Source organism: Salmo salar, chromosome ssa22 (assembly GCF_905237065.1).
Source record: "Salmo salar chromosome ssa22, Ssal_v3.1, whole genome shotgun sequence".
NCBI lineage: Eukaryota > Metazoa > Chordata > Actinopteri > Salmoniformes > Salmonidae > Salmo > Salmo salar.
This window is the reverse complement of record NC_059463.1, coordinates 40636180-40648462: the sequence shown is the minus strand read 5'-3', so window position 1 is coordinate 40648462 and position 12283 is coordinate 40636180. Positions and strand designations below refer to the sequence as shown.

Genomic DNA, 12283 nt, shown 5'->3' with positions numbered 1-12283 from the left:
CCTCTTCAGGCTATACCTAGCTGCTGGGCTGCTCAGTCCTCACACTGGGGGTCTGCCATCCTGTGAGTTGTTGCTATGGCCCTGGCATAGCACTCACAAAGTCAGTAATGAATGTTTCCCTAAGATCCTGAAGCTGAGTAGTGTGTGTTGGTTAAGGGCGAGGCAGGGCAGTGGAACCCTACGGGCAAGGCGGGGCGACCCAGCTATATTCTGTGCAAGTAAATAAAATGAAGAGAGCTCTACATTATTATTATGACATTAATTATATGGAGGCTGTGCTGTTTCTGTATGTACATGTAACTGCCAAAAAAAAGGAAACACCAACATAACGTGTAGGGCGTTGGGCCACCACAAGCCAGAACAGCTTCAATGCGCCTTGACAGAAATTCTACAAGTGTCTGGAACTCTATCGGAGTGATGCGACACCACGCTTCCACAATAAATTCCATAATTTGGTGTTTTGTTGATGGTGCTGGAAAACGCTGTCTCAGGCGCCACTCCAGAATCTCTAAGTGTTCAATTGGGTTGAGATCTGATGACTGAGACAGCCATGGCATATGGTTAACACTGTTTTCATGCTCATCAAACCATTCAGTGACAACTCGTGCCCTGTGGATGGGGGCATTGTCATCCTATGGGGGCATAACCATGGTATCCAAAATAATGGCCTGCCCAGCATTTGTATACATTTAGTTAATTGATGAATTAACTCAGGAACCACACCTGCTTTCAATATACTTTCTACCCCTCATTCACTTAAATGTTTCTATTATTTTGGCAATTACCTGTATATGTATATGTATTTTTGTTTTGTTTTTTTACCTTTGTTCCAAACTCTTCCCTTGGCAAATTTGAAAAAAAGAGATTGGAAGGAAATTGTTTTGGGCAGAGAGTTAAAGTATTGACTATACTGTTGAGGGTCGAGGTGTGCCGGCGGCTCAGCCTGGCTGTGCGGTCTGGCTGACCTACTGGTCACTCTTGTGGTGGGTGGATGGGCTGAGCGGCACTTCTTGGACCCTCCCATTCTTAACCAGTGTCATAACATCAAATCTAGTGGTACATAACTTTTGCCTGATGCTTCAAACTGAATTCTTCCTCTGATCTATGTTCGCTACATACTTCAGTCTGAGACTGCCATCGATGAAGTCGTTGGGGTGACGTCAAAATGAGAGGTGTTGTATCAGAGTATCAAAGCCAATGACACATTTTCATATCACCACGTGGGTTCCTGTGGCGGTCAGTGCCGTTTATGATGGGTGAGGACGATAATTTTTTGAATGAGCATGCATGGCCTTATTTCTATTACAGCATGTTGGATGACTGTCATTCATATTCCATTCACCCTGTTCAATGTAACATCAGTAGGTTTAGGCTACTACATGATACTCACATTTTCCCTATGCCCATCATGAGGTTGCTACAACCTAGCCTATGAATTAAAGTTTACAATGTAGGTGCACACAGGTCGAGAGAAACATTTGAAATGACAGACAGTGACACATGGACAGACAGTGAAACATGCAATACCGCTTTGCACACTCTTGCCTGCATCTAGCTTATCTAGGGTGTAATCAATAGTCCAACAGTTGTAAACGAGAGTTTCAATTAGACAAATTCAGGTATTTTTATCCCCCGTTTCGTTTCCGTTTAAGAAACGTTTTTCAATAGAATTGGTGGAATGAATACACCCCTGATCATGCATAAAAACAGTTCACTTTCATAGCAGCCACATTCTATTCCTTCTCGCCTCTATGCACTCTCCTCATTTCACCTTTTCCCTTCTTTTGTGGACTTCAATGAACAACACATCAGCTGTATGTGACCAGGCGAAAAAACCTTTCCAAGCCAAACCATGTCATAACCGCTACACACAGGCTACATTGTTGTCCCCATATTAGTTAAAGTAATGTCCTAGTCAACATAGCTAATAGAACTAATGGGTTTAGTAAATCCGCTACAATCATGCGGTAACATTACAGTGTATAGCTAGTAAGCAATTACGTCGGTGGGCCCCAATGGCAATAAATGTACCTTGACTTGGACGAGTTCCAGTGTTGTGTTGGATAGTCATAGCCAGCTAGCTAACATAGCATCCCTCTGTTTGAGCCGGGTGTTTGAGTAACTAAACTAGCAAGCTGCATTTGTTAGCTAAGTGAAACTGAAGGTGAAAAACAATTACGAATTCTCTCTTTCTATCTCTTGCTTCTCCTTCATTTTTTAAGAAATTAATTTGTTGATGGCTAGGTTTTGTACTGAAGTCAATGTACCAGGAGGAGGACGGAAGCTAGCTGTCTTCCGGCTACACCATGGCACTACCCTACAGAGTGCTGTTGAGGCTACTGTAGACCTTCATTGCAAAACAGTGTGTTTTGATCAATTATTTGGTGACGTGAATATATTTAGTATAGTTTTATATAAAAATAATAACTTTTTCCATGTTTTACAATTTTTTTTATATGAAATTCACGGAGGAGGATGGTCCTCCCCTTCTTCCTCTGAGGAGCCTCCACTGGTATGTTCTCGTTCTGGCCCAACCCATCGGTTTCTGGGACCAATCAGAACAGTTCAAATGGAGCCTCCCGGGTGGTGCAGTTTTGAGGAATGTGTTTGTTCTTAAATTGCTTGTAATATTGTATGTTTTACTACATTGTGTTTGTTGTACATTTTGTCAATTATGTTCCTGCAGTGCTGTCCTGGAAACGAGGACTTGATCTCAATGGGACTCCCTGATAAAAGAAAGCTTAAATACATTAAAAAAATTATGCTTCTAATGCTTCAGTCTTTTAAACATCCTGTGTTGTGTGCTTATTGTTTTACCATTGATATGTTCTTGGCTTTTTTGAGACCTTAAGGAGCATCAGGTACTGCTGAAATGTCTACCAATGGCATGACCATATTTTTTAAAGAAATTACACTGGTCACACAAAACATTTATAAAGTATAAATAAACCTCACTTTACATTCACTTCACTTCCCAGTCAAGCTGACTGGTCGTTCATTCGATTTCCAGCCACGTTGTTATTCCAAACAAAAATGGTCGCAAGCTCTTCTCACTTGCTAGCTCGGCTTAAGGTTAGGTTAAAAGGTTAAGGTTAGGGTTCGGGGAATGATTAGCTAACATGCTAAGTAGTTGCAAATTAGATAAAATGTATTAAGTACTGTAGTTGCAAAGTTGCTAATTAGCTAAAATGCCAAAGTTGACCGTGATGAGATTCAAACACAGTTTTGGCTTGCTAAACGTTCACGTTATAAGCCCACCCATCCATCCATCCACCCCAACCAACCACCATGATGATGATTCATGTTTTCTTTTAAATTCACCATTTGGATCCCTCCACAGCCTCATAGATGATCTAGATACTTTTTCTAACCTCTCTGGATTACAACCAAATAAAATGGTCTTACAGTGAAGTGGACATACTCGATATTCATGTCCTGAAAAAAATTACCTCACTACAATACGTTTTAATAGAAAGTTAGCACAAATAGATAATATCTTGCTACCGTGGAAAAGAAAATACCTGTCTATTTGTGGAAAAAAATCACCTTGATTATCTCTTTATTCATATCCCAGTTTACGTATTTGATTATGGCCTTGCTTACACCTAACGACTTGTTTTTAAATTATATGAGCAAAACATTTTTTTTAATTTAGTTGGAATGGCAAGCCATACAAAATTAAACAGGCCTATTTATATAATGAATATGTTTTCGGAGGTCAGTAAAGGCTTCAGTCAAACAAAAGCTATACTTAAATCTGAACTGGTTCTCTAGCAGATTAATAAGAATGGCTCACCCCGTGTTCAAGAATGGCCTTTTTCCCTTTCTTCAGATTATACCCTCTCACTTTCGGTTATTTGAAAATATCCAAAATATCACTATTTTTAAAACAAGCCATAGAAAGTTGGTTGCCATTTCAGTTTAATCCACTAGAAAAGACATAACAAATATTACAACACATATTATGGTTGAACTCAAATATACTAACTGATAAAAAAACGTATAATCTTTGTAAATTATATCATAAATAGGACTGGTGGAGTTATGTCACAAATGCAGCTAACAAAAATATATAGAAATGTCTGCTATTCTCAAAATTACAACCAACTAATAGCAGCATTACCGCAAAAATGGAAGAGGCAAGTGGAAGGGGGAGAGATTAAGGAACTAGTCTGTCGGCCCTGCATTAAAGACCAACATTTGCTAAAGAAAACTGTGATAAATAAAAAAGTATGGCAGTTTCATTTAAGGACCAAAATATTGACAGCTGTGCCACATAGATTGCAAAATAGTTGGTAAGAGACTTTAGATGTACCAATTCCATTGCACATGGTTTAGGAACTGATACACAAAACAATGCTTAGAGTTTTTAAATTATAATTATTATACAAAATTCTTGCAACCAATAAAATGTTATATATATGGCCGATACAACCATCCCAGCTCTGTGTGTTTTGCTGCGAAGGTACTGTCTTTATGTAGCTTGTTTTTGTTCACAGGTTCAGGAATGGCTGAAGAATTTACCTGGAGCTAACTCTGCAAATAGCACTGTTTGGTGATTTAAAAAGTCATAGTTAATCGATCAATAATAGAATAATACTCATAGCTGTCACTTCCTGACCATTATAGAGGATATTTTGTTATTGTAGTTTGGTCAGGACGTGGCATAGGGTAGTTTATTTATGTATTACGGGGTTTTTGGTCACTGGTCTATGTTTGTATTTCTATGTGTATATTCTAGGATCGTTTTTCTATGTGTAGGTTGGGTGCTGGACTCTCAATTGGAGGCAGGTGTTTCTAGTTGCCTCTGATTGGGAGTCCTATAAATAGGTATGTGTTTTGTTTGTCACTTGTGGGTAGTTGTTTGATAGCACTGCTTTTGTTGAGCCTGCTGCTCTGTTCCTGTCGTTAGTTTGTTTATTGTTTTTCTGTGGTGTTCTCATTGTTATAATAAATATGTTGAGCACGCAACCCGCTGCGCCTTGGTCCCATTCTCTCTTCCACGACAGTCGTGACAATAGCAAAAATGTGTCTCTAACTTACAATATGTAGAATCTATGAGAATAGAAAGATGCAGCACTTTTGTGAAACATCACGGCACAGAAAAATATATGGCAAATAGAAACCAAAACTGTATGGGACTGATAACTATTGTAAAAGATACTGTGTCCATAAAATGTAAATAGTATGTATAAGCTGGAAGTAGAAGCCTAAGTGTTGTTTTCCATTAGTTTACTCCAATTAGGGGAGGGATGGTAGAGTTAGGGGAAAATAATAAAGGAAAATATATAAAAATATACAGTACCAATCAAAGGTTTGGACACAACTACTCATTGCAGTGTTTATTTATTTGACTATTTTCTACATTGTAGAATAATAGAGAAGATATCAAAACTATGAAATAACACACATGGAATAATGTAGTAACCAAAAAAGTGTTAAACAAATCAAAATATGTTTTATATTTGAGATTCTTCAAAGTAGCCACCCTTTGCCTTGATGACAGCTTTGCACACTCTGGCTTTCTCTCAACAAGGTTCATGAGGTAGTCACCTGGAAAGCATTTCAATTAACAGGTGTGCCTTGTTAAAAAGTGAATATGTGTAATTTCATGCATTTGAGCCAATCAGTTGTGTTGTGACAAAGTAGGGGCAGAATACAGAAGATAGCCCTATTTGGTAAAAGGTCCATATTATGGCAAGAACAGCTGAAATGAGCAAAGAGAAATGACAGTCCATCAATTCTTTAAGAAATTAAGGTCAGACAATGCGGAAAAATTACATTGATGGAAGCCACAATCTCTGCAATATTTAAGCTGATCTACCCCCTAAATTAAATAAACATAAGCCATAAAATAATAAAAACAATTGAATGATTATTCCAAATTTATGTTTGAATATGTTTGATAGAGAAGTATGTTTGATATATGTTTGATAGAGAAGTTAAAATCCTGTTCAAGTGTTTACCATTATGTTAGCTCAGTCTTGTTCACTCACAGAGCTATGGCTATTTTAGGTTCAACATTTCCACCCTGATAGGTCAACCCTCTTAGGATTATGCACCTAACAAATTGGAAAATGCATCCCAAAAAAATGTTATGTGCCTGAGCCTGACCAATATGTTTTTCTGAACGAATATATATTTTTTTTTACATATTTGTAAATATTCAAATGTTTTGAGGTCCAAATGGTACCGCATTGTAGGAATGACCCAGCTATGCAGACTTACTGACACACCAGAACACCATTACCCAGGATCCCTTCCTTCCTGTACCTTTATTCATGTTGGCCTGTGGATCCTGATCCAGCTCCTGAGCTTCGTTGCTATTGGTCCATTCTTCCGGTGACATGTCCTGTCGATAACCGTACTTGTGCTGCAACACAGAGTAGGAGGAAGAGCTAATGCATCATCAGCCAATCAACAGTAAGATATTTACGTACCAGGAGAGTGTTGAAACTATTGGCCATATAGTTACCCAAACACAGAATGCATTAGATAATATGCATTAGTGTGGAATGCAATGATGGGGTTATTGCCAGATATGGCGGGTTCCAGAGCTCAATGGTGGGATGTAGATACGGCATAAGCCAAAGCATACGGTCTACACACTACAGGACAGACACAGCACTAGCACAGGGACTAGCACAGTCACATCACTACCACATCACTACAATGACTGGCACACAGACAGTATGGTAAAGGAACCACTAGCTGTGGATGGATCCACACACCTCCATTCACAACCTTACCGTTCCTTGTGGAACCTGCAACTAGCCCTAAGCTAAGTCTTAGAATTCAAAAGCACCCAGTACATTAGAATGGCTAAGATTTCAAATACTTAAAATTGGTTGTCCAATTTGTTTGGTATTGTTGCTTTAGATCCTATTGAATAATTACATATCAACTGATTCAATTCAAATTTAATGAAGAGTTTTTGGTATCAACCATATTAAGTGATTGATTGTTTCACAGCAGACTAAAGAGAAGCCAGAGCCAGAACAATCACTTCTAATGCAAGTGCTGTTGGAGAGCAGATACAGGCCGAGATGGAGGCAGGGAGGCAGGGAGGCAGAGAGGCAGAGAGGCAGGGAAAGAGAGAGAGAGAGAGAGAAGAAAGAAGAAAGAAAAGATGGAATAGGAGTCATGAGGAGTGAAGCGCTAGAACAGACGGATGTGTGTGACCATATCTATGGCGGAGGGATGGGGTGATGGTGAAGTGGGTGAAGGGGGGGGGGGGGGATTGTAAAAGCACTGTGTGTGGTAGAGCTTGGAGCTCTGTTGTTTAGGGGTCCGGAATTGTTTATGGGGACGATAGGGATGGCTTCTATAGGACATGTAACAACTGGGAGTTGCCCTTTACTACAGATCAGCTTACTCTACCCCCTATCCTTACTTTACCCATTAGGGGGATGCAAATGATTATGTCCTTGAATCAGGGGTTATGGACAACATTTACCAGCTTGCATGAATGACAGGGGGCGTGGCAGGGATGGGAACTCCCTCCCACCCTCCCGTCTCCAAATACCTTTCTGCCGCGGGACTCTTCATCATCAAGGTAACCATCATCCAGGCCCACGCTGCGTAGCCAGGTGGAGCTGTCGAAGGGCAGAGGGGGGAGGGAGGGGGGAAGGGAGGGGAACGACTCCAGGGGGTAGTAGGATTTGGGAAGTGGTGGCCGTGGCGGGCCAATGTCCTACAGCCACAGGAAGGAGGTAGGAAGAATAAGAGGAAGAGAGGGAAGGAAGAAAAAAAGAAAGGAAGGAGGGAGGATGATGGTAGGAGGAGGAAGAGAGAGCGCTGTGCATCAGGAGGAGTGACAAAAACCAGGCAGAGTGCAGAGCAAAGAGGATCATGGAACGTTATGAGGAATGGAGCCCCGACCCCAATGAACTTCAGGGGTGAAGGGTCACAGGCGTCCAACAAGATGCCTGCACTGAGAGCTATTATGAATGCACATACTGATCAATTCTAATCAGATTAGTAGTACTGATACAGACCACTGACTGCTGCTGCATATGAAAAACAAGATAGAAAGTACCACCACAATTTCCAACATGTTATGTTTCAGTTGAATGACTACAGACACTGTAATCAGTTACAACCATTAAGCAACACAGATGATACATGGGATTATATGATTCACAAAATAGAACATTTCTGCTCTTGAACACTATAATTCAAATTTCAGCATTGTGTGATTATGAGCTTCATGCCAACAGAGAGAGTTGGCTGAGAGCCAGAGGAAGGCAGAGCACTACAGGTTTCACATGGGTTTAATACTAAAACAGGAGGATCCAACCCCAGTCCCAGAGTGCTTCAGTATCTTCTAACCTAATCTGAACAAAAATATAAAGTTTAACATGTAAAGTGTTGGTCCCATGTTTCATGAGCTGAAATAAAAGCTCCCAGAAATGTTCCATATGCACAAAAAACGTACTTCTCTCAAATGTTGTGCACAAATGTGTTTACATCCCTGTTATTGAGCATTTCTTCTTTGCCAAGATAATCCATCCACCTAACAGGTGTGGCATATCAAGAAGCTGATTAAACAGCATGATCATTACACAGGTGCACCTTGTGCTGGGGAAAATAAAAGGCCACTCTAAAATATGCAGTTTTGTCACACAACTCAATTCCACAGATGTTGTTGCCAGATAATTTAATGTTAATTTCTTTACCATAAGTTGCCTCCAGCATGCATTTAGAGAATTTGGCAGTACGTCCAACCAGTCTCACAACCACAGACCACGTGTAACCACGCCAGCCCAGGACCTCCACATCTGGCTTCTTCACCTGCGAGATTGTCTGAGACCCGCCACCCGGACAGCTGATGAAACCGTTTGAACAAACTGTCAGAAACTGTCTCAGGGAAGGTCATCTGCGTGCTCGTCGTCCTCACCAGGTTCTTGACCTGACTGCAGTTCGGCATCGTAACCAACTTTAGTTGGAAAATGCTCACCTTCAATGGCCACTGGCACGCTGGAGAAGTGTGCTCTTCACGGATGAAACTGTACTGGGCAGATGGCAGACAGCATGTATGGCGTCGTGTGGGCGATCGGTTTGCTGATGTCAACGTTGTGAACAGAGTGCCCCATGGTGGCGGTGGGGTTATGGTATGGGCAGGTATAAGCTACGGGCAATGAAAACAATTGCATTTTATCGCTGGCATTTTTAATGCACAGAGATCATGTGATGAGATCCTAAGGCCCGTTGTCGTACCATTCATCTGCCGCCATCACCTCATGCTTCAGCATGGATCTGTAAACAATTCCTGGAAGCTGAAAATGTCCCAGTTCTTCCATGGCCTGCATACTCACCAGACATTTCACCCTCTGAGCATATTTGGGATGCTCTGGATCAATGTGTACAACAGCATGTTCCAGTTCCCGCCAATATCCAGAAACTTCGCACAGCCATTGAAGAGGAGTGGGACAACATTCCACAGGCCACAATCAACCCCATGTGACCTACTTGTTGTGTGTATGGACTGACTTGTATGTGTAACTGATAGATGCACACACACTACATGTTAATGTTTTTAAATGTATGTCAATTGTGAAGTATTTTGTCTGTAATGTATTTTAATTATATGTCGGACACCAGTAAGACTAGGTGTCACCATTGGCGTCGGCTAATGGGAATCCTAATAAATATATATTTTTATTAAACTGCCTGAAGTGTCGCACTGCATGAGGCAAATGGTGATCACAGCAGATACTGACTGGTTTTCTGGTCCACGCCTCTACCTTTTCTTTAAAGGTTATCTGTGACCAACAGATGCATATATGTATTCCTAGTCATGTGAAATCCATAGATTGGGGCCTAATTTATTTATTTCAATTGACTGATTTCCTTATATGAACTGTAACTCAGTAAAATCTTTGAAATTGTTGCATTTTGTGTTTAGATTTTTATTTAGTGTACATCCCTCTCTTTTAATCAATTAACTGTTATGGACCTGGGATAACCAGTTGACTTGATTTCTTGGCCGATCATATTCCTTGATATCAATGAATGAATGAATTGATTGATTAAGCACTACAGAGGAAAGTCCCACTTTTATCCCTTTTGCTGGTCTCTTGGGGTTATTAAATGGATCACAACATTTTCTTTGCAACTTTGTGTAGAAAACCAATTGCTTTTGCTCATGATGAAAATAAACAATCTAACAACCTGGTGGGTGAGATGGCTTGCTTAAATGACATGGAACGACCCACCACTAAGTACCATGTTCCACATAGTGAGAGATGGCATGAAGGAAAAGGAGAACATTTGCCACATTTCTGCTCCACCTCCCAACGAGGTTTCTATAAATAATTTACAGTAACAGGTCTGTCTGGTTTCTTATCTGATTCCATTAAGGAGATAGTGCAACACATAACTTTTTTGACCTCATATTTTCTAGCAGAGAAAGAGCTTATTGATGTTGACATGACACTATAAATAATTATTTAACGACATGTTACGCAGGCTGAGAACTCCTGACTCCTTTTTCTCTGAGAATGTTAGTGAGGATTCCCTGAGCCTGCTGGACACAGAACTTTATTAACCACTTACTGACTAGGACCATTAGTCACCCTCAGCTATATACTTTACCTCAGAAAGCATAACACATTCTGCTTCAAACCTCTAGCTTTGCGTCTTACTATTGGCAAAACAAAGTACTATAAGCTGCATCATAATAATACAGTAAGTATAACATAACATTAGAACTGATATTGTATCAAGTCTGTCTGGTTTGGGTTACAACTGCTGCAACCCGCCTTAAACATCTTAAATCTTACAGTACAGTCCACCAGGTGAAGAGATGGGTCTGCATGTACACTGAGTCTAGCCCAAGGCCTGATGTTTGGATGGCTGTGGTACCGGTGTGTGTGATGGAACCGGTGTGTGTGATGGTACCGTGGTGTGTGATAGTACCGTGGTGTGTGATGGTACCGTGGGGTGTGTGATGTACCGGGGTGTGTGATGGTAGCGGGGTGTGTGATGGTAGCGGGGTGTGTGATGGTAGCGGGGTGTGTGATGGTAGCGGGGTGTGTGATGGTACCGGGGTGTGTGATGGTACCGGGGTGTGTGATGGTAGCGGGGTGTGTGGTGGTAGCGGGGTGTGTGGTGGTACCGTGGTGTGTGGTGGTACCGGGGTGTGTGGTGGTACCGGGGTGTGTGATGTAGCGGGGTGTGTGATGGTAGCGGGGTGTGTGATGGTAGCCGGGTGTGTGATGGTACCGGGGTGTGTGATGGTACCGGGGTGTGTGGTGGTACCGGGGTGTGTGATGTACCAGGGTGTGTGATGGTAGCGGGGTGTGTGATGGTAGCGGGGTGTGTGATGGTAGCGGGGTGTGTGGTGGTACCGGGGTGTGTGATGGTACCGGAGTGTGTGATGGTACCGGGGTGTGTGATGTACCGGGGTGTGTGATGGTAGCAGGGTGTGTGATGGTAGCGGGGTGTGTGATGGTAGCGGGGTGTGTGATGGTAGCGGGGTGTGTGATGGTAGCGGGGTGTGTGATGGTACCGGGGTGTGTGATGGTACCGGGGTGTGTGATGGTAGCGGGGTGTGTGGTGGTAGCGGGGTGTGTGGTGGTACCGTGGTGTGTGGTGGTACCGGGGTGTGTGGTGGTACCGGGGTGTGTGATGTAGCGGGGTGTGTGATGTAGCGGGGTGTGTGATGGTACCAGGGTGTGTGATGGTACCGGGGTGTGTGGTGGTACCGGGGTGTGTGATGGTAGAGGGGTGTGTGGTGGTACCGGGGTGTGTGATGTAGCGGGGTGTGTGATGGTACCAGGGTGTGTGATGGTACCGGGGTGTGTGATGGTACCGGGGTGTGTGATGGTACCGGGGTGTGTGATGGTACCGTGGTGGTACCGGGGTGTGTGGTGGTACCAGGGTGTGTGATGGTACCGGGGTGTGTGATGGTACCGGGGTGTGTGATGGTACCGGGGTGTGTGATGGTACCGTGGTGGTACCGGGGTGTGTGGTAGTACCGGGGTGTGTGATGGTACCGGGGTGTGTGATGGTACCGTGGTGGTACCGGGGTGTGTGATGGTACCGGGGTCTGGGATGTAAGGAAAGCACCGTCACTAAGATCTAGCTGGTTTTTGGGGAAGGTGAGTCGGTGGGCAAAGAAGGGGATCATTCTTGGGATCGTTCTCGGGACTGAGTGGCTAAGCAGAGGACACGGTACTGTGTTTCAGGACTGAGAGCCCTGGACACGGGGCAAGGTGATAGGGAGAGTGTACGGAGGTCTGGGCTATGGCTATAGGCTAGCTGGCTATCCAGACAGGAG

The 12283-nt window shown here is 42.7% G+C and overlaps 1 protein-coding gene across 7 annotated transcripts in view; it reads right to left on the bottom strand.

Annotated features, from left to right (window-relative positions):
* The window catches only part of LOC106583501 (pleckstrin homology domain-containing family A member 6), a 201901-nt gene that overhangs the window by 17456 nt on the left and 172162 nt on the right, over positions 1-12283 (bottom strand). For 6 of the 7 annotated variants that reach the window (XM_014167754.2, XM_014167751.2, XM_045705142.1 and 3 more), the window contains 2 exons: positions 7526-7693; positions 6274-6373 (listed from right to left, as the gene is read on the bottom strand). In XM_014167754.2, the coding sequence (XP_014023229.1) occupies positions 6274-6373; positions 7526-7693 (268 nt within the window). The remainder of the gene's footprint in view (positions 1-6273; positions 6374-7525; positions 7694-12283) is intronic. The other variant, XM_045705143.1, reaches the window with a different exon arrangement.